General features: G+C 41.5%; 1 protein-coding gene across 3 annotated transcripts in view; it reads left to right on the top strand.

Annotated features, from left to right (window-relative positions):
* The window catches only part of LOC109891539 (intermediate filament family orphan 2-like), a 74019-nt gene extending 52422 nt beyond the window's left edge, over positions 1-21597 (top strand). Inside the window, exons 2-8 of one of the 3 annotated variants that reach the window (XM_031825103.1) lie at positions 2316-2376; positions 12109-12189; positions 14746-14916; positions 15293-15441; positions 15942-16110; positions 16403-16501; positions 17034-21597. In XM_031825103.1, the coding sequence (XP_031680963.1) occupies positions 2316-2376; positions 12109-12189; positions 14746-14916; positions 15293-15441; positions 15942-16110; positions 16403-16501; positions 17034-17267 (964 nt within the window). In that variant the 3' untranslated portion in view covers positions 17268-21597. Of the gene's footprint in view, positions 1-2315; positions 2377-12108; positions 12190-14745; positions 14917-15292; positions 15442-15911; positions 16111-16402; positions 16502-17033 lie in introns of all 3 variants that reach the window. The other 2 variants (XM_031825102.1, XM_031825104.1) reach the window with 2 other exon arrangements.
* Positions 21598-22731: the final 1134 nt, after the last annotated feature.

Genomic DNA, 22731 nt, shown 5'->3' with positions numbered 1-22731 from the left:
TGCCACAGTAGATGTTTGAGATTTGTTGTATTTATTTAATACATTTTGAATTCAGGCTGTAACACAACAACATGTGGAATAAGTGGTATGAATACTCTCTGAAGGCACTGTAGATTGTAAGTGATGCGGAGCACATGCAGATGCTGTGACAGACTGTTTTCCTCTGTCTACAGAGGGTGGATGTGATGTAGTTCTGAACTCCAATGACCTTTGTGTTACTTGGGAAACATCCTGCTCTTGGACACAGTAAAGCAGCAGTGCCAGCATTTTATTTGAACCAACACTTCAATCAAATGTGAGCTGGAGACCGCCCAGCCAGGGATACTTCTCTCTAGCTAATAAGACGGTGTCGCCTACATTTAGTGGATTCCGAAAGCAACAAAGGGAGGTTGGTCAGACAGAATGTACTAGTGATGTACTTACTCTATGTTGTTTACTCTACATTCAATGGTGAATTCTAGAAAATTGCTTTTAGATCAAGAGAGGAGATCTGAAAAAAGTATTTAACTCTGTGTGGAATGATCTTTACTTGAGTATTTCTGTCTCTGGTCCTGTTGCTATAGTGAAGGCATAGCCAGACAAAATGTGCCAGCATTCATTGGAGTTTTGGTCACATCCCCCACCCCCTGTCTCGCATTGGTGGAGCAAGGCATGAGAGTTAGCTGGGGGAGGGGGGAAATTACCATTATTTTGTTTGATAGCCCATAAAGTCATTTAGTCACGTTTGCTGTCTGACACTGACTTACCTCATACTGATGAATGACTTTATTGTCTATTCCTTTACTTTCCACTCTGTTTAGGGAATCATGCTGTGCCTCGGTATGTCCTCTTTTTCTATCCTTAGACAATGTAGCAGTCAGAGTCTAGTTTGGATATACTGACCAGGCCTGTGCTATAACTGCCTGTTATGTCATGTGAATGTAATAGAGGCTAAAAGTGGCTTATAACTCATTGTGGCACTATTTCTATTTCTACACAAGTCTACTGGCATGCTATGGTAATCAAGAAGATATGACCTGTCAACTGAGAGAACGATTCCCTGCTAACCATAGGCAATGAGTAACGGTTGTGACTCTGAGAGAGTCAGGCAGTTCATATACTCTCACATTTATCATGGTCTCTTCTGACTATTCCTGTAAGGAGTTGGTTTATACAAACAATAACTCAGAAGATTTTCTTGAGTAACCATATTCATATTTCTCACTAGTTAAATATGTAAAAATCTTTAATACATTAATCTCTTTAGAGTTCATATATACTGACATTAATTTTCAAGTTCTTGCCCAAGCTTTAGCAAAAATAGATACAACACATGCTCAGTTATTCCCCTTCTGCGACTAGGATGGAAGGAATGTTTCTTCCCCTTCTGTGACTAGGATGGAAGGAATGTTTCTTCCCCTTCTGTGACTAGGATGGAAGGAATGATTCTTCCCCTTCTGTGACTAGGATGGAAGGAATGATTCTTCCCCTTCTGTGACTAGGATGGAAGGAATGATTCTTCCCCTTCTGTGACTAGGATGGAAGGAATGTTTCTTCCCCTTCTGTGACTAGGATGGAAGGAATGTTTCTTCCCCTTCTGTGACTAGGATGGAAGGAATGATTCTTCCCCTTCTGTGACTAGGATGGAAGGAATGATTCTTCCCCTTCTGTGACTAGGATGGAAGGAATGTTTCTTCCCCTTCTGTGACTAGGATGGAAGGAATGTTTTTTCCATTGATGTTAGCCACTGAATTCCATGTAATGATGAGACCCTGGTAGATAGTTGCCTGTTTAAGCAGCTAAGACATGATATCAATTGAGACATGCTGTCAACTTCATGGAATCTCTTTTGTAAACATAAAACAGAGGTCCAATCTGGAGGAACCTCAAGCAATTTGCAGTGAAGACTTAGTGATCATTTGTTTTTCTAGGTGATATACACACAGTATATTGTATGGAACCTCCTGTCCTTTGTTGTATTCAAAGACCCAGTGGGAAGTGTATAGGGCAGTAGTGGGAGACAGAGTTCAGGTTACAGTAAAGGTTAAGGCTGGGACGGGGAGACTCTGACCATATAGTGTCTTTACAAACTGTGACATTCTGTTCACACTGATATACCACAAAGGGCTATATGGCATATTAAACAATACTAAGGCTAGTTGAGAGCTCCATGAGCACGGTTATTCCTAACATTTTTAGAAGCATTAGGCCAGAACCTTGACACTGTTTGACGTCTATGTTTGAACATTAGTCTTGGAGATTAGGCTATTTTCTATTTCAAATGTAAGTATAATGTAAGTGCAGGTAACTGACCCTCCATGTGTTCTGTGTTGTAGATGGGAAGAGGAGCTGAACAGACGAGAGCAGCTCGAGTCCTTGGTGGAATCCATGCAGGAGGTGAGTAGACATAAACCATCAATTCACCTTCAACATAAAATAAATGTACCTTCACCATAACATAATTTCACATTCATCTCTAGATCCAATTGTACTTTATTCACTACCGTATAATGCCTTTCAGATGGTTATTGTCATAAAGACAAAGAAAATGGAAGTCCCACAGCTGCTGAAAAAAGATACATCCTTTGAATCAGGGCAATTCCACCGTGACGGAATTGCGCTGAAACTCACTTGTGCTGAGATGTTTCACTTAAAATGTATGCCAAACAAAAACCATTGATTTCCAAGTTTAACAAACCATACAACTCTATTCAAAAGTACAACCTTTAACAATTTACATAGAATATTTTACAAAAACACATTTACTCAAAGAACTGTGCAGATGTAAAGTTTGGTAACCGAATTACGATTCAACGATGTCTGCAGAAAGAATGGTGTGTCAGCTATGACATGACACATTGCCTTTGAAAAAATCTATTTTGGTTATTGAACTACAGTAAGTTAAGTGGATTTACACCCGGTAACAGAATTGCGGTAACATAATTTCATCATGTGTCCCTGATCTGTACTACACAGAAATAGATAATTATGGAAAACATGTCATCCTCTTCATGGTGATGTATCCTAAATAGGTACACTAAGGTATAAACATGCAATATCCTCCTTTGCATATTTGGGTATTATTCTACACACTGGCAATAATTTTAATGAGCTCTGGACCGGACCAAATCTGAACCAATCATGGTGTATGTCTCACAAGTTTGGACATCAAATTACAGCAAGCACAGTAGAGCTCAGGGGCCTCATTTGTCAATGGTTTATGGACACAAAACAATACTCTAAAGCTTGCGTGCTTTAGTTTTCCCGCAAAGGTTGGTATTTATCCATTTTGAACTTGAAGGGAAAGTGCACATATCTCCACTCAAATCTCAAACCATGCGTGTGCACAACTTCTACAAGGTTGAGCAACTCTATTGCAAGCAAATAGACATATTGTTTGTTTGGAGGAAATGGGAGGTGTTTGATGCACAGGAATTACAATAGTGGTAAGTTAATAAAAACATAAAAATGGAGGCCTAATGATAAAACACATGCATTTGCTGATGGTAAAGAGATTGCATAGCAGCATGTCATCTAATACAGTATATTTATTTTGTTTTTATTATATAGGCCTACATCATAATCATATTGCAGGACATTTATTTTTTTGTATTTTTTTTATTTTACCTTTATTTAACCAAGCAAGTCAGTTAAGAACACATTCTTATTTTCAATGACGGCCTAGGAACAGTGGGTTAACTGCCTGTTCAGGGGCAGAACGACAGATTTGTACCTTGTCAGCTCGAGGGTTTGAACTCACAACCTTCCGGTTACTAGTCCAACGCTCTAACCACTAGGGTACCCTGCCGCCCCGACATGTCTCTCCTTTGCTGACATAATTGGTTTAAATTATTCTGTCTACACAACAAATGTTAATTCGCTCATTCAATAGTGAAGCATGCTCTGAAGTAAATAGACCGGTAGCCTTGACAGTAACCTACAGTATGTGACAGTATGGGTACGCTCCAGTGTTAATGTGCGATAGGATTAGGAGTGCGAAAATCATAGCCTAGCTGTCACGTTCTGACCTTAGTTCCTTTATTATGTCTTTGTGTTAGTTTGGTCAGGGCGTGAGTTGGGATGGGTAGTCTATATTATTTTTTCTATGTAGTAGTTATGTGTTTGGCCTGGTATGGTTCTCAATCAGAGGCAGGTGTCGTTCGTTGTCTCTGATTGATAATCATACTTAGGTAGTCTGTTTTCCCCATTTTAGTGGTGGGTGATTGTTTTCTGTCTCTGTGTCTTCACCAGACAGAACTGTTTCGTTTTAGTTCGTTTTCCTTGTTATTTAGTTTTTTGTGTTCAGTGTTAATAAATCTCAACATGGACACGTACCACGCTGCATATTGGTCCGATCCTTCATACTCCTCGTCAGAGGAAGATGAATCCCGTTACACTAGCCTATCTAATTTGAGCCTACACTAAGGCAGGAGATAGAAACACAATCATGTATTGATAAACAAAATATTGAACAACAATTAGTATTTTACATAGAAGTGTGGGCTGCAGCATTTACTTTAAAATTGTTAGAGAGGACAATCAATCTTGCAGAATGCATGGACAGTGTTTGGCATTCACTAGGCTGCATGCATCTACAGAAATGTGATCAAATTTGTCATTGCACTTTCTTTCAGGAACTATCATGGCACAGTTCCAACATCTCCAAATTATACACAAATTAGGTTGTTTTTGTTACCATAAAAGGTGAATGGAGGGCATTTTCTAGGTGGGGTTGTAGTGGTCATTCACGACTGCATAAATATAATATAAGGAGACTGTGTGAATCAAATATAATATAATATAGCTCTGATATATCAAAGAAATAATGCATATATGTTGCGTGCAACAGTTTGATAAATCCAAATAATTTGTGAGGCAATGCAAATCCTAGAATCTCCACTTACGGCAGAATTTAGTAAGACATTTACACATGGTTGATAAATGAGGCTCCAGTAGAGTACAGCACAGAATAGTAGAGTAGTGTCAGTGTATCCCCGATAACTCGTTGCCGCCACTCCCAAAAATGTTATATATACAGTACCAGTCAAAAGTTTGGACACACCTACTCATTCCACAGTTTTTCTTTATTTTTACTCATTTCTATATTGTAGAATAATAGTGAAGACGTCAAAACTATGAAATAACACATACAGTTGAAGCCGGAAGTTTACATACACCTTAGCCAAATACATTTAAACTCAGTTTAACAATTCCTGACATTTAATCCAAGTAAAAATTCCCTGTTTTAGGTCATTTAGGATCACCACTTTATTTTAAGAATGTGAACTGTCAGAATAATAGTAGAGAGAATGATTTATTTCAGCTTTTATTTCTTTCATCACATTCAGAAGATTACATAAACTCAAATAGTACTTGGTAGCATTGCCTTTAAATTGTTAATCTTGGGTCAAACGTTTCAGTTAGCCTTCCACTAGCTTCCCTCAATAAATTGGGTGAATTTTGGCCCATTCCTCCTGACAGAGCTGGTGTTTGTTGGCCTCCTAGCTCGCACACGCCTTTTAAGTTCTGCCCACAAATGTTCTATGGGATTGAGCTCATTGCTTTATGATGGCCACTCCAATACCTTGACTTTGTTGTCCTTAAGACATTTTGCCATAACCATGGAAGTATGCTTGGGGTCATTGTCCATTTGGAAGACCCATTTGCGACCAAGCTTTAACTTCCTGACTTATGTCTTGAGATGTTGCTTCAATATATCCACATACTTTCCCTTCCTCATGATGCCATCTATTTTGTGAAGTGCACCAGTCCCTCCTCCAGCAAAGCACCCCCACAACATGATGCTGCCACCCCCGTGCTTCAAGGTTGGGATGGTGTTGGCTTGCAAGCCTCCCCCTTTTTCCTCCAAAAGTAATGATGGTCACAATGGCCAAACAGTTCTATTTTTGTTTAATCAGACCAGAGGACATTTCTCCAAAAAGTACGATCTTTGTCCCCATGTGCAGTTGCAAACCATAGTCTGGCTTTTTTATGGTGGTTTTGGAGCAGTGGCTTCTTCCTTGCTGAGCGGCCTTTCAGGTTATATCGATATAGGACTCGTTTTACTGTTGATATAGATACTTTTGTACCTGTTTCCTCCAGCATCTTCACAAGGTCCTTTGCTGTTGTTCTGGGATTGATTTGCACTTCTCGCACCAAAGTACGTTCATCTCTAGGAGACAGTATGCGTCTTCTTCCTGAGCGGCATACGGCTGCGTGGTCCCATGGTCTTTATACTTGCATACTATTGTTTGTACAGATGAACGTGGTATCTTCAGGCGTTTAGAAATTGCTCCCAAGGATGAACCAGACTTGTGGAGGTCTACAATTATTTCTCTGAGGTCTTGGCTGATTATTTTGATGTTCCCACGATGTCAAGAAAAAAGGCACTGAGTTTGAAGATAGACCTTGAAATACATCCAAAGGTACACCTCCAAATGATTCAAATTATGTCAATTAGCCTATCAGAAGCTTCTAAAGCCATGACATCATTTTCTGGAATTTTCCGAGCTGTTTAAAGGCACAGTCAAGTTAGTGTATGTAAACTTCTGACCCACTGGGTTTGTGCTACAGTGAATTATAAGTGAAATAATCTGTCGGTAAACAATTGTCCTCATGAGAGACAGTTTCATCATAGCGCTTGATGGTTTTTGTGACTGCACTTGAAGAAACTTTCAAAGTTCTTGAAATTGTACGTATTGACTGACCTTCATGTCTTAAACTAATGATGGACTGTCGTTTCTCTTTGCTTATTTGAACTGTTCTTGCCATAATATGGACTTGGTATTTTACCAAATTGGGCTGTCTTCTGCATATCACCATACCTTGTCACAACACAACTGATTGACTCAAATGCATTAAGAAGGAAAGAAATTACACTGTCATTTTTAACAAGGCACACCTGTTAATTGAAATGCATTCCAGGAGACTACCTCATGAAGCTGGTTGAGAGAATGCCAAGAGTGTGCAAAGCTGTCATCAAATCAAAGGGTGGCTTTTTGGTTACTACATGATTCCATATGTGTTCTTTCATAGTTTTGATGTCTTCACTATTATTCTACAATGTAGAAATGTGTTGTTTTTTAAAAACGTGGAATGAGTAGGTGTGTCCAAACTTTTGATTGGTACTGTATATAAAGTGAGGGAAAAAAGTATTTGATCCCCTGCTGATTTTTGTATATTTGCCCACTGACAAAGAAATTATCGGTCTATAATTGTAACGGTAGGTTTATTTGAACAGAATAACAACAACAAAATCCAAAAAAACGCATGTCAAAAATATTATAAATTGATTTGCATTTTAATGAGGGAAATAAGTATTTGACCCCCTGGTCGAAACATGACTTAGTACTTGGTGGCAAAACCCTTGTTGGCAATCACAGAGGTCAGACGTTTCTTGTAGTTGGCCACCAGGTTTGCACACATCTCAGGAGGGAATTTGTCCCACTCCTCTTTGCAGATCTTCTCCAAGTCATTAAGGTTTCGAGGCTGACGTTTGGCAACTCGAACCTTCAGCTCCCTCCACAGATGGGATTCTATGGGATTAAGGTCTGGAGACTGGCTAGGCCACTCCAGGACCTTAATGTGCTTCTTCTTGAGCCACTCTTTGTTGCCTTGGCCGTGTGTTTTGGGTCATTGACATGCTGAAATAACCATCCACGAACCATTTTCAATGCCCTGGCTGAGGGAAGGAGGTTCTCACCCAAGATTTGACAGTACATGGCCCCGTCCATCATCCCTTTGATGCGGTGAAGTTGTCCTGTCCCCTTAGCAGAAAAACACCCCCAAAGCATAATGTTTCCACCTCCATGTTTGACGGTGGGGATGGTGTTCTTGGGGTCATAGGCAGCAGTTGAGTTGATGCCAAAGAGCTCCATTTTGGTCTCATCTGACCACAACACTTTCACCCAATTGTCCTCTGAATCATTCAGATGTTCATTTGCAAACTTCAGACGGGCATGTATATGTGCTTTCTTGAATAGAGGACCTTGCGGGTGCTGCAGGATTTCAGTCCTTCACGGCGTAGTGTGTTACCAATTGTTTTCTTGGTGACTATGGTCCTAGCTGCCTTGAGATCATTGACAAGATCCTCCCGTGTAGTTCTGGGCTGATTCCTCACCGTTCTCATGATCATTGCAACTCCACGAGGTGAGATCTTGCATGGAGCCCCAGGCCGAGGGAGATTGACAGTTATTTTGTGTTTCTTCCATTTGCGAATAATCGCACCAACTGTTGTCACCTTCTCACCAAGCTGCTTGGCAATGGTCTTGTAGCCCATTCCAACCTTGTGTAGGTCTAAAATCTTGTCCCTGACATCCTTGGAGAGCTCTTTGGTCTTGGCAATATGAGATGGAACGGAGTTCCATGCAATAATGGCTCTATATAATACCGTACGCTTTCTTGAATTTGTTCTGGATTTAAGGACTGTGAAAAGACCCCTGGTGGCATGTCTGGTGGGGTAAGTGTGTGTGTCAGAGCTGTGTGTAAGTTGACTATGCAAACAATTTGGGATTTTCAACATATTAATGTTTCTTGTGAAAAGAAGAAGGGATGCAGTCAGTCTCTCCTCAACTCTCAGCCAAGAGAGACTGGCATGCATAGTATTTATATCATCCCTCTGATTGCAATGAAGAGCAAGACGTGCTGCTCTGTTTTGGGCCAGCTGCAGCTTAACTAGGTCTTTCCTTGCAGCACTGGACCACACGACTGGACAATAATCAAGATTAGACTTAACTATAGCCTGCAGAATTTGCTTTTTGGAGTGAGGAGTCAAAAAAGCAGAGCATTTCTTTATTACGGACAGACCTCTCCCCATCTTTTACAACCATTGAATCAATATGTTTTGACCTTGACAGTTTGCAATGTAAGGTAACGCCAAATAATTTAGTCTCCTCAACTTGTTCAACAGCCACACCATACATTACCAGATTCAGATGAGGTCTAGAACTTAGGGAATGATTTATACCAAATACAATGTTCTTAGTTTTAGAGATGTTTAGGACCAGTTTATTACTGGCCACTCATTCTAAAACAGACTGTGACTCTTTGTTAACTGTTTCAGTGACTTCATTAGCTGTGGTTGCTGATGTGTATACAGTATGGTTGAAACATCAGCATACATAGACACATGCTTTGTTAATGCCAGTAACAGGTCATTGGTAAAAATAGAAAAGAGTAGAGGGCCTAGAGAGCTGCCCTGTGGCACACCACACATTACATGTTTGACATTGGAGAAGCTTCCATTAAAGAAAACCCTATGATTTATATTAAATACACAGCTCTATGGCAAAGGTTGAAAAGCCATAACACATACACTACCGGTCAAAAGTTTTATGTGATTAATTAGGCCCAGCTGTTGGAACTTTGACTTTCCTGGATATAGCCACTATATTGTGATCACTGCATCCAATGGGTACGGATACAGGTTTAGAATAAAGTTCTACAGTATTAGTAAAAATGTGATCGATACATGTGGATGATCTTGTTCCTGTAGTGTTTGTAAACACCCTGGTAGGTTCGTTAATAAACTAATCCAGATTACAGGCACTGGTTACAGTGAGAAGCTTCAACTTGAGTAGACAGATTGATGAAAACCAGCCAATATTCAGGTCCCCAAGAAAGTAGACCTCTCTGTTTACATCACATACACTATCAAGCATTTCACACACATTATTTAGATACTGACTGTTCTCACTTGGTGGCCTATAACAACACCCCAAAAGAAAAGGCTTTAAATGTGCCAAGTGAACCTGCAACAACAACACTTCAATAACACTCCAGGTCTCATGGAGATTCTAAACTTTCGTCCACAAGCATGTTGTTCCGCCTTGATTGTCCCTCCAGAAAGTCTGATTTATCCGTCGTTGTTATCATGGATTCACACACAGAACTGATGTCCTCTCTCAATGACTTACAGATTGCTGTCATCTTGCCGTTCTCCTGTTTCAACTCATCGAGCTGACCCTGGGAGAACTGCAAACTGTTCTTCAGGTGCTGGACATCTCTGGTCAAGTCACCATTATTTTATTAGTTGAATTCACCAGTATTTGGACAAAGCACTTGAAGCTATTTTCTTATTGTTGTAGCAACTGCTTGTAGAACTAGTTTTGTTCATTTAAAAGATCCTTCACGTGTGATAGAGAGACACCACTGGCACTGTCCTCAACGGTACTTTGGTCTCCGCCGGTTTTGGTCTTTGTCATGGTAGCTAGCGACATAGTTATGCTGTTATTCCTCACAGTTCCAGACAGGGCAGGTCACGGGGAAGATTGAAAACAACAAACAGCAGGGATCTAGACAGCCACAAACCTGGGACAATCCGCAGTCCCAGCCACAATGGCTAACTGCGTCACGGGCTGCCTTCAAGCCTTCAAGAAAACCCAGCTAGCTTGATAATGCCAAAAGGCTCCTCAGATCCATCCTTGTTCGACAGGATCACTGGACAGAGACCAGCAGTCCCAACAACTGATGCCAACTGCGTCACGGGATCCAAACTCTACTTCCCATACACTTTCAAAACAACAAATCCGAACTCTTCCTCCTTCCGCGTTCAAAGGGAAGTGACGTATTACAACCTGACAAGGTAGGGGTGGTGTATCAATTCATCAGTAGAGTTCAGTACAGTACAGTAGAGTGCAGTAGATTACAGTAGGATATAGTACAGTACAGTAAAGTAGAGTAGACTATAGTTCAGAACAGTACAGTAAAGTTCAGTACAGTAGAGTTCAGTAAAGTACAATACAGTAGAGTACAGTAAAGTACAGTATAGTTCAGTATAGAGTGGCCAGACGGAAACCACTCCTCAGTAAAAGACACATGACAGCCTGCCTTTTGGAGTTTTGCCAAAAGGCAAAGATTCTCTGGTCTGATGAAACCAAGATTGAACTCTTTGGCCTGAATGCCAAGCGTCAGGAGGAAACCTGGCACCAACCCTACAGTGAAGCATGGTGGTGGCAAAATCTAATCCATTTTAGAATAACGCTGTAATGTAACAAAATGTGGAAAAAGTCAAGGGGTCTGAATACTTTCAGAGTCCACTATATTTCTAATAAGGGGTCTTTGCTTATTCAACATTTTTAGGATGGAAAATGTGTGTGTAAAAAAATAAATATGCCTTAATATCCAAAATAATATAGACTCTTATCTTTCATTTGACACCCAATTTGATATGAACTTCACATGTTGGTGGTCATGGTTCCTTTTACGTGGAAATTACCATTACTTATTGTACATGCCCCCATCCTTCATTTCTTATGGTCTGTTCATATCCATAATGTCTTGAGCGGGTGTGTGTCAACAGAATTTGGCCCGAGATCAGGTAGTAGGGCTGGGAATGTCTAGGGACCTCACGATACGATATTATGTGATTCTTATGATTTTCACTATTCTATATGTATTGCGATTTGATACTGTGATACTGTCTAAATTAATATCTTGATCTGTAACTGTATAGATTTTCTCCCCCCATCACTATCTGGTAGATGTATGTCAGAAAAACTACATAGACCCTGGTAACCTGGATGGCCTAGCAAACCTGGAAATCCGTGTCTCACCACTATGCCCCGTGCCTCATCGTTACACCAGTTTGCAGTATCATGGCCCAAGGCAGGCCCCATGCTTCCTATGCAACACCAAAAGCCTCAGCAGGTGCTCATACAGTAGCAATCCCCCCTCTCTCTGCACCACCGTCAACAGACAAATCGATCAATGGCAGCGTATGTGTTTGTGTTGGATTATGGGTCAGCAGAACGCTGGAAGAGAGCAGACTTCCCTGGGGTGCTCTAACCTCTCTGAGGTGACACAGGTAGATATTGTTTAGCATGAAAGTGAAACAGGAGGTCTGCATTATAATAGTCATTTCACAAATAATATCAGTTGATTATGTAGTGAGATTTACTCTGTATGTGGTCCCCCTGGGCATCTACTGTAATGTCCATAATCCATCTTTACTACTTATCCCACTGCATAGTAGTACAAATATAGATTGGGGCCATATTCAATAACATGCTTTCTCTAATATGGTAAATAAGAAAGTGTGTTGGTATTTTGCTACATGTCTTTGAGTGTATGTGGTTGGGGCATGTGTTTGAATTGTGCATATCTGTGCATGTGTGTGTGGTGTGTGTTCAGAGTGCCCAGGAGTCAGAGAAGATCCAGGATGAACTGAATGAGAAGGTGGAGAGGCTGAAGGCTGAGCTGGTGGTGAGCGATGTGAGTATAGTATATACACCCTCACACTCCATAGCACACTCACTCTTTCCATGACATAGACTGATCAGGTGAATCTAGGTGAAAGCTTGATCCCTTGTTGATGTCACTTAAAATCCACTTCAATCAGTGTAGATGTAGAGAATAATACTGGCGCTGAAGGAGATGGCTGCCGTTTTACGATCCCGTAACCAATTGGGCTATTGTGTATGTTTTTTCGCGTTATTTGATACTTATTTTGCTCATAATGTTTCTACCACCATGTCTTATGACCGGAAAAGAGCTTCTTGATATCAGGGCAGCGATTACTCACCCTGTACTGGAGGAATTCTTCTTCTTCAACGAGTCGGACGGGAAGGATTTACTCCAGACACCCGACAAGGCCCTCATCCTCGTCACTCGCAGGAGGAAAAGACAGAGACATTGTGGATCCGTGAGGGTAATCTACCTTTAGCATCGGTCCAATTAGCCAACTTACAATCAATCGGTAATAAAATAGACAAACTACGAGCACGTTATGTTTCACCGAGTCGTGGCTTAACGATGACATGATTAACATACAGCTGGCGGGTTTTAAGCTTTTTAGGCAGGATAGAACAGCGGCCTCTGGTAAGACAAAGGGAGGCGGCCTATGCATATTGTAAACAACAGCTGATGCACGAAATCTAAGGAAGGCTCAAGGTTTTGCTCACCTGAGGTAGAGTATCTCATGATAAGCTGTAGACCACACTATCAACCTAGAGAGTTTTCAACTGTATTTTTTGTAGCTGTCAACATACCACCACAGACCGATGCTGGCACTAAAACCGCACTCAAAGAGCTGTACAGTATACGGCCATAAGCAAACAGCAAAATGCTCATCCAGAGGCTGCGCTCCTAGTGGCCGGGGACTTTAATGCAGGGAAACTAAAATGAGTTTTACCTCATTTCTATCAGCATGTTAAATGTGCAACCAGAGGGAAAAAACTCTAGACCACCTTTACTCCACACACAGAGACACGTACGAAGCTCTCCCTCGCCCTCCATTTGCAAATCTGACCATAATTCTATCCTCCAGATTCCTGCTTACAAACAAAATCTAAAGCAGGAAGCAGCAGTGACTCACAGACTGGAATATGTTCCAGGATTCTTCCGATGGCATTGAGGAGTACACCACATCAGTCACTGGCTTCATCAATAAGTGCATCGATGACTTTGTCCCCACATATCCCAACCAGAAGCCATGGATTACAGGCAACATTCGCACTGAGCTAAAGGGTAGAGCTGCCGCTTTCAAGGAGCGGGACTCTAACCCGGAAGCTTATAATAAATCCTTCTATGCACTCTGACGAACCATCAAACAGGCAAAGCGTCAATACAGGACTAAGATTGAACCATGCTACACCGGCTCCGGCGCTCGTTGGATGTGGCAGGGCTTGCCAACTATTACAGACTACAAAGGGAAGCACAGCCATAAGCTGCCCAGTGACACGAACCTACCAGACGAGCTAAATTACTTCTATGCTCGCTTCGAGGCAAGTAACACTGAAACATGCATGAGAGCACCAGCTGTTCCGGATGACTGTGTGATCACGCTCTCCGTAGCCGATGTGAGTAAGACCTTTAAACAGGTCTACATTCAGCAGTGATCAAATTCATTTTGGAGTTTCCTTTGGACCTTCACAGAAATGTTGCATGATGTGTTATTGACCCAGACTGACTGGATGTGGGTTTCTGCCGGGTCTACAATTTAACAAGTGTATTCAATTGACTTTAATACTTCTGCATATGCTGGGCTGGCTCTAGCCTTTTGGGGGCCGTAAGTGAGATTTGGTTGGGGGGCACACAATTCTCCAGATTTTGCCATGGGACGAAGAGATGAAGATACATCATAAGCAATTTTATAACAAATGTCATGCAATTCTACAAATTTTGCCACAGGATAAAGTTTTGCAGTTTTATAACACATTTCATACAGTTCTACTCATTTTGCGGTGGGGCATCTCATTTTGCGGAGAGAAATTTCAGCAGTTTTAAAGATAATTTCCTGCAATTCTACACATTTTGCCATGACTTATGCCATGTTATTGATATCTGAGTGAGAGTGACTAACAAAATCAATTGGGGCCTCCAGGAGGTCAGGGCCCCTGGGCATGTGCCCTGTCAGTATTTGGCCATGATTACTACAAGTTTAGATAACTGGTTAGACTAATTTACCAATCTAAAAATTGTTCGCTGACATGGCTAATATAGTGACTGTCAGTGACTGACAAAACAAGAGATAAACTACTGATGCACAACCAAAATTCGAACTTGCACCGTGTGTATTTTACTATTCTAACTCGACTAAGGGAGCTAAGCGACTGCTTACGTTGCTTATGGTTGGAGCCGGCCCTGCGCATATTGCCAATCACAGATAGCCAGTCATGGATGAACTCAGCATGTGACTTATGTTATTCTTATCTGTCAGATAGCTTTAAAAAGCGTTTAGAGATTTGTTGAGTATAGTAAGGAGAGGTTTTGGTGGGGTGATTCTCTGCTTCAAAGCCAGCAACACCGACCCCTCTCCTTCCTCTCCAGAAAATGTCCGACATGGACACTAAGATCCAGGAGAAAGCCACACTGGTGGACATGGACATCTGCCGGCGCATTGACATCACCACCAAACTGTGTGACGTGGCTCAGCAGTGCAACTCAGAGGACATGTCAAATATGTTCAACGTGAGCCCGGCCAGGTCGCTCCCAGAGAGGGTGTGTATCTATCTGTATGTTAGGCCTCAGTCTGGAACAGCTAACTACCGGTATACTGCTGCTACACTCTCTTCTACATAGGCAGACACACACCACTAACACAATACTCATTGACCCCTCCTCCATACACACACAAACACAGTCATTGCTCAGCAGTGAACTGCTGATGCTGTGACTCTCTGCACTGCACACAAGGTTATCACATTGTGCAGACAGTGCTGGCTAAAGCCCAACTATGAATCCAGACAGAAACAGACCAGAGGCTTTTTAGGTGGTGCATTGTACTGCTTAAATTACTAATGTCGGATTAGACAAACTGCCTCAAATTCTGCATTGATGCCGCCAGTAAGTGTGTGTGCGCGTGTGTGTGTTCCAGGGTGCCATGGCGTGCTGCAGGAAGAAGGAGTGCAAGCCTGTGTCTGACGAGGACAGCTTTGAGATGGATGCAGACCCCAGCACAAGTACCTCAGAGGAGGAGGTCCCGCTCAACGTTACTGATGAAATGAAACGCATGCTCAACCAGCTGTGAGTCAGCCTACACACACACACACACACACACACACACACACACACGGTGCATTGTGTTGTACTTTGCTCCCATCTAGTGTTAATTCAGAGTCCTGCAATAATTATTTTTTCAGTAGTTATTTTCATGTGCTACAATTAGGGCCACCAAATGATAGATGAGAACATTATATCAAAGTATATGTATTCATTGTGTATATGAATTCCTCAGTGTAATATTGGATATTGGTTATAAGTCTAATTTGTATTATACTAAATCTGTCACTGTCTCAAGCATGTCGTCTATATTCCTGCATGCCTTCACTAGGTATCTTTCTTCCTCCTCTGTGTTTGGACCTCTTGTAAGGTGGTGCCTGTTGTGTTTGTCCTCTCTTCCTTCCTCTCTCTCTCGCTCTTCCTTCCTCTCTCTCTCGCTCTTCCTTCCTCTCTCTCTCGCTCTTCCTTCCTCTCGCTGTCTCTGTCTCCCATAGAAATTGTTCAGATGATAATTTTGTTGCCAGGAGGGAGACGTTTGACATTGATGATGACTGTGACAGCCTGACGTGGGAAGAGAATGACGAGACCCTGTTGCTATGGGAGGACTTCAACAACTACAATATACAACCCGGTGCCATCACCGCGGCAAACTGCACAGTCACCAGCGCAGCCAACAGCAACACAGAGGAGCCTGTGAGTCGGAATAGACACCATACAGTAAATGTCAAGGATACATATGTAGAGGATAATGCATAAACATTTCAATTACCACTACCTACTGATAAACTAATGGACAAGGGTACAGGAGGGCATTGAGGAGTTGTTCACCTCCCAGACTTCCCATCCATTCATATTCAGCAAAGTGAAATGTTTGTGGTAAAATAACTTATTTTCATTTTGAAATCCTGCCCATTGTTCTGCTCTCAGTTGAGAAATGCAACATCCTAACAGAATGTATTCGCTAATCTTCTTTGCTTCCTCGCAGGTCTCTCAGGATGGAAGCCTGGGCAGCCTCATAGATGAGACAGAATCACTATTCAAGACCAGAGAGCAGGAGTACCAGGAGACCATTGGCGCAATTGAGGTGAGCAGGCAGTGTCTGTGGGTGTGTGCATGCGTGCCTGCCTACGAGCCTGTGTGTATATGTGTGTATGAGAGAGACAATGTGACAGAAAGAGAGGTAGGGGCCTACAGTAACAAAAATATAGGGAGATTGAAATCCCCTGAGATTTGTCTAACTCTTAGAGATTTTCCCTGGGAATTTTTTCCTCTCATTGTATCTAATAGAAACACCTGTCAAGTGAAAGTACAGAGGAGGGTGACTGCCTTTAATTTGTTGGTTGTTTTGTCCCTCTCTCTGTTTGGTTTTGATTTGTGACTCGGTTGACGATTCGGCCAGAGTGATTCAGTTCCTGGCAGGGCTGGCACCTGTCCCTGATCAACGTCACTCTCTCTACTCTTCCTTACTTTTTTTTGTCTGGCTCCCTTTGACCTCTCCCCTCCTCTTCTCTCATCTCCTCTCTCTGTCCATCTATATCTCTCATCCTCTCCCTCACTCTAACTCTCTCTCTCTCCCTCCCTCCATCTCCCCCTGCCCCTTTCTCTCTCCCTCTCAGATGGAGCTAGCCACAGCGAAGAGTGACATGAACAGACACCTGCATGAGTACATGGATATGTGTAGCATGAAGCGTGGTCTGGACGTGCAGATGGAGACGTGCAGGAGGATGATTAAAGGGGGCAGGAACTCTCCCTCTGTCAGTGCGGTGGCTAGCAGCGACTCAGGGAACACTGACGAGATCCAGGACAAACTACTAGACAAGGATGGAGAGGCTGAGGTGCCAATCAGTTGATAGCCTGGCTCCACCCCCTTCCTCCCCTGTTCACTGACAGCTGCTCACAGAGCTCCACTCTGCTTGGGGGCTGACCCCAGTGTTCTGCCCTGCTTGGCATCTTTAGCCAAGGGGTACTGGTGGTCCTGATGGTCCCAATTGTCCTATGGATCTGGCCCACTGTCCCAGGCCCGGAACTGGTGCTTATTGTCTCTGTTCTCACAGGAATGAAGGGGGACGGGGTTCATTTGCTTCACAAGTGTTTTAAGGCAGAGGTGGTACATACAATATAGTGTCTGAGCTGTGCTCTCTTCCACAGTGCTGCACAGGAACATCCAGCAAAACAATCAACATGATCAAACATGTCATTCTGGCTCACTCTTAGCATAGTCTAAGCAGTTCCACTGTCACCACTGTCATTCTATTGGCCTGAGGCTGAACAGTCCATTTGGTGAAGAGGGAACAACATGCACAACATTATTCACCAGTGAGAATATCTATCCTTTTGAGTTTTTTAATAATCACACAAAACATCACAGATCAAGAGCAGTCACACTATTTTGTACTTGCACGTTCCCCATAGATGCAGATTGATCATTCACATATACTGTACATGCAAATGTTCAAATGGGGATTGAAATGTTCTCACCAAAGAGTCAAAGCTAAAAAATCAGTTGACTGGACTCTCCACAGTTACCAGTGTTGACTGGACTCTCCACAGTTACCAGTGTTGACTGGACTCTCCACAGTTACCAGTGTTGACTGGACTCTCCACAGTTACCAGTGTTGACTGGGGAACGGAGCACAGCCCTTTGCTGCTATAATGCATTGTTCACATTCTATGCAATTTAGCTAGCCTTATTTCAGGATAACCTTTGACCTTCATTACCCCTCTTTTCCCTCATGATTTGCCTTTTTAACCTGGGCAGGTGTTTTCTATCTGTTATTCAGAGTGCTCCTGTGTGTTCTCCAAAGTAGAAGAGCAATGGGAGGTGCAGAATTATCTCATAAAAGGAAAACTCCCTAGTGTCCTTTGTCAAAGGCATACCTTCTCCCCCTATCCATGTTAATTTAGAGGCTGTAAACATTTGAAAGGTTATCCAAAACAATATGGAACAAGGTGCCAGCAAACATGCTGTCTTTGATTTGTATTGCCTTATGCTTATTACTATCATAGTAAGCTTAAATAATTTCCCCTTAAATGTATCTAATTGGTAGAACTAAGTTATTGATGATTCCTTGGGCTACTCTTTGGTAAGTCCAAAGCAGTGGAAGCTGCTGAGGGGAGGATGGCTCGTGATAATGGCTGGAACGGAGTGAATGGAATGGCATCAATGGAAACCATGTGTTTGATGTATTTGATACTAATCCACCTATTCAGCTCCAGCCATTACCACGAGCCCGTTCTCTCCAATTGAGGTGCCACCAACTTCTTGTGGTCCAAAGAGCTTTTGAAAGTTATTGGTCACCTGTTTGTTCTCTCAGAGATAGGGTACTGAAATGATATATTACATAAAACGATCACGTAAACAGGCAATACTATGAACATTGGTTAATGATACATTCCCTAGATTATACACTGAAAAATGTGGTATTTAGGATTTTATTTTGCCAATCTTGGATACTAAACTCAGATGGCCTTTCATAACAACTCCCACCTGTCTGTCCAGCAGGGTGCACTGTTCCTATCATATTCCGTTCCGTCTAATTGTCATGAGCCCTGGATTGGGTTTATAATTATTTGTACGTAGATAAGAGGGCTGTTGGCATGTGATCGTATACCCCAGATGCCTTTCTGTTCATATTGCCCTATGTATAATTCATTTTTTGTATTACATCCTGTCTAATGATTTGAATTAAATGAATCAATTAACAAAATTGATCAATGCATGTGGATTGGGGGAGGTTTTCTGGAAGTTATTTTTCAATTGGTTTATGGAGTGTTGTTAGTTTGCAGAATCAAGGACAAGTGCTATTTGTATGATGAGGGTTTTAAGATGGAAAAATAATGACATTTGTCATTGCATTGTTTTATGAAGGAAGAAGGGCTATTGCATTTGGTTGTTTCTTTGAATTATTTTACATTGAACTAGAGGCACATAGTTGTAGTATTGTAATTCCCTATAATTTCTTAAATCAAAATATGCATTATGTTCCTGTAATTTTACATGGGCCCATGAATTTGCGTTGTACAGATTGAATTGTGAGTGTTGAGGCATAAATGAAATAGTATCTTCTTGTTGAACAATCATGGATGGTAAAAATTGTATGGAAACTTAACTATTTCATAATTTCATCTGACACAAAGATTCTGGCCCAACCAGTCTATTGTATATTATTTCCTAAACCATAGTAAAGTGCCAAAACTCATACACACTATAAAGACAAATAACATTTAGGGAGAGGCCTTATTCCCAGCTAACTATAAAAATAATTTGTGTTAGATTTAAAATCAGCCTGACGAGTACAGCACTAAGCCATGCTTTTTTTCCGTCCATTGTTGCACCATACAGTATAGGCTGGGAAACACCTTGTATGTTGTACAGTAGACATATGTGCCTTTAGTTCTCATGTCTCATGGTGACTGTAATATTGTTGCATATTTTCAATTGAACAGATTGTCGACACCTTCTTTGCTGAATGTATGGTCAATATTTAGGAGCAGTCTTCTGACTAGACCTACAGTCCCAACCTTACAATCAGAACTGGTGCATATCTCAGGATATGGGTCAGAACACAGAAACCTGATGTGTACATGGCACATTGTTCTTTATTGTCTAAGCAAACACAAATTGTACATGTATAGTTGAACTACTACATTATGTACCCTTGGGAATTTGAAATTGTTGGGTTTAATTGTTTCATAGGTATTTTATATGGTTGGTTTTATCGATGTAGTGCTAGGGTCTAAAGTGTTACATTAGCCATTACTGAAATGTACACTGTATGACCCAAAGTATGTGGACACCTGCTCGTCGATCATCTCATTCCAAAATCATGGGCATTAATATGGAGTTGGTCCCCCATTTGCTGCTATAACAGCCTCCACTCTTCATGGAAAGCTTTCCACTAGATGTTGGAACATTGCTGCGGGGACATGCTTCCCTTCAGTCACTAGAGCATTAGTGAGGTTGGACATCGATGTTGAGTGATTAGGCCTGACTCGCAGTCAGTGTTCCAATTCATCCCAAAGGTGTTCGATGTGGTTGAGGTCAGGGTTCTGTGCAGGTCAGTCAAGTTCTTCCACACTGAGTTCGACAAACCATTTCTGTATGGACCTCGCTTTGTGCACGGGGGCATTGTCATGCTGAAACAGGACAGGGCCTTCTCCAAACTGTTGCCACAAAGTTGGAAGCACAGAATCATCTAGAATGTCATTGTATGCTGTAGCATTAAGATTTCCCCTCACTGGAACTAAGGGGCCAAGCCCAAACCATTGTTTGCTAGATGGTGAAGTGTGATTCATTACTCCAAAGAACGTGTTTCCACTGCTCCAGAGTCCAATAGCGGCGAGCTTTACACCACTCCAGCCGACGCTTGGCATTGCGTATGGTGACCTCAGGCTTGTGTGCAGCTGCTTGGCCATGGAAACCCTGACGAACAGTTCTTATGCCGTTGCTTCCAGAGGCAGTTTGGAACTTGGTAGTGAGTGTTGCTTCCAAGGACAGGCAATCTTTACATGCTTCAATACTCGGCAGGCCCGTTCTGTGAGCTTGTGTGACTTTCCACTTCGTGGCTGAGCCATTGTTGCTCCTAGATGTTTCCACTTCACAATAGTAGCACTTACAGTTGACGGTGCAGCTCTAGCAGGGCAGACATTTTATGAACTGACTTGTTGGAAAGGTGGCAAACAATGACGGTGCTACATTGAAAGTCACTAAGCTCTTCAGTAAGGCCATTCTACAAATTTGAAGGGGTGTTCACATACTTTAGTAAATATTGTGTATCTTCCATTGCTTTGTCACCCTAACGTTCAGAGCTTGTCTGTATTGGGTGGGTTTCCCTGTGTTCTAGAGAGGCAGAGGTAGGTCATCATCCCCAGTCAAGGTGGCCATGGAGGAAAGTACTGTCTTTGATGACCATTATTGACCTCATTGTATTTTCATACACATTACATAATAATGATGCTATTTCAAGCCTGTTGTTTTTAATTTAAATGATTTATTTCCCTGCATCTTTATTTTTTCAATGCATACCTCTGTGCATTGTAAAATATTATGTTATTTGTATGTAAACTATTAGTAGAACATTGCATTCATGGGGATTCGGGGTATACTGTTGTTTGAAAATAATGAATGTACACTGTAATTGGTGTTGGGGGAAAGTTAAATAAAATGGTGGATTGCCTTTAGCTTGAGTCTTTGTTGTCCTTTAGAGATGTATCATGTTTAATTATACATATTACAAAATGTTTGATCTGTATGTAACTGTACCCACCTCATACAGGCTACTCTACATTATTCTGTGCTTAAGTAACAAGTTGAAGATTGATTCATATCGCCTAATAACAATGTCTAAATAATCTGATAGACAGATAGATTGATAGATAGAAAGACATACCATGCCTTCAGAAACTATTCACACCCCCTGACATTTTCCACATTTTGTTGTGTTACAGCCTGAATTAAAAATGTATTAAATGTAGTTTTTTTTTGTCACTGGCCTACACACAATACACCATAATGTCAAAATGAAATCGTGTTTTTCAATATGTTTACAAAATAATTAAAAATGAAAAGCTGAAATTTCTTGAGTCAACAAGTATTCAACCCCTTTGTTATGGCAAGCCTAAATAATTTCAGGAGAAGAAAAAAATCAGGTACTGAATATCCTTTTAAGCATGGTGAAGTTATTAATGACATTTTGGATGGTGTATCAATACACCCTGTAACTACAAAAATATAGGTGTCCTTCCTAACTCAGTTGCCGGAGAGGAAGGACAACGCTCAGAGATTTCACCATGAGGCCAAATAAAACAGTTACAGAGTTTAATGGCTGTGATAGGAGAAAACTGAGGATGGATCAACAACATTGTAGTTGCTCCTCAATAGTAACTTAATTGACAGAGTGAAAATAAGGAAGTCTGTACAAAATATTCCAAAACATGCATCCTGTTTGCAACAAGACACTAAAGTAAAACTGCAAAAAATGTTGCAAAGCAATTAACTTTTTGTCCTGAATTCAAAGTGTTATGCTTGGGGCAAATCCAATACAACAGATTACTGAGTACCACTCACCAAAATGTCAAGCATAGTGGTGGCTGCCTCATGTTATGGGTATACTTGTAATTGTTAAAGGACTGTGGAGTTTTTCAGAAGACACAGAATGGAGCTAAGCACAGGAAAAATCCTAGAGGAAAACCTGGTTCAGTCTGCTTTTCACCAGACACAGAGAGGAATTCACCTTTCAGCAGGACAATAGCCTAAAACACAAGGCCAAATCTACATTGGAGTTGCTTACCAAGAAGACAGTGAATGTTCCTGAG

The sequence above is a fragment of the Oncorhynchus kisutch genome, linkage group LG5 (assembly GCF_002021735.2).
Source record: "Oncorhynchus kisutch isolate 150728-3 linkage group LG5, Okis_V2, whole genome shotgun sequence".
Classification (NCBI taxonomy): Eukaryota; Metazoa; Chordata; class Actinopteri; order Salmoniformes; family Salmonidae; genus Oncorhynchus; species Oncorhynchus kisutch.
The sequence above is the reverse complement of the archived record's forward strand: the minus strand, read 5'-3'. Positions and strand labels throughout refer to the sequence as shown.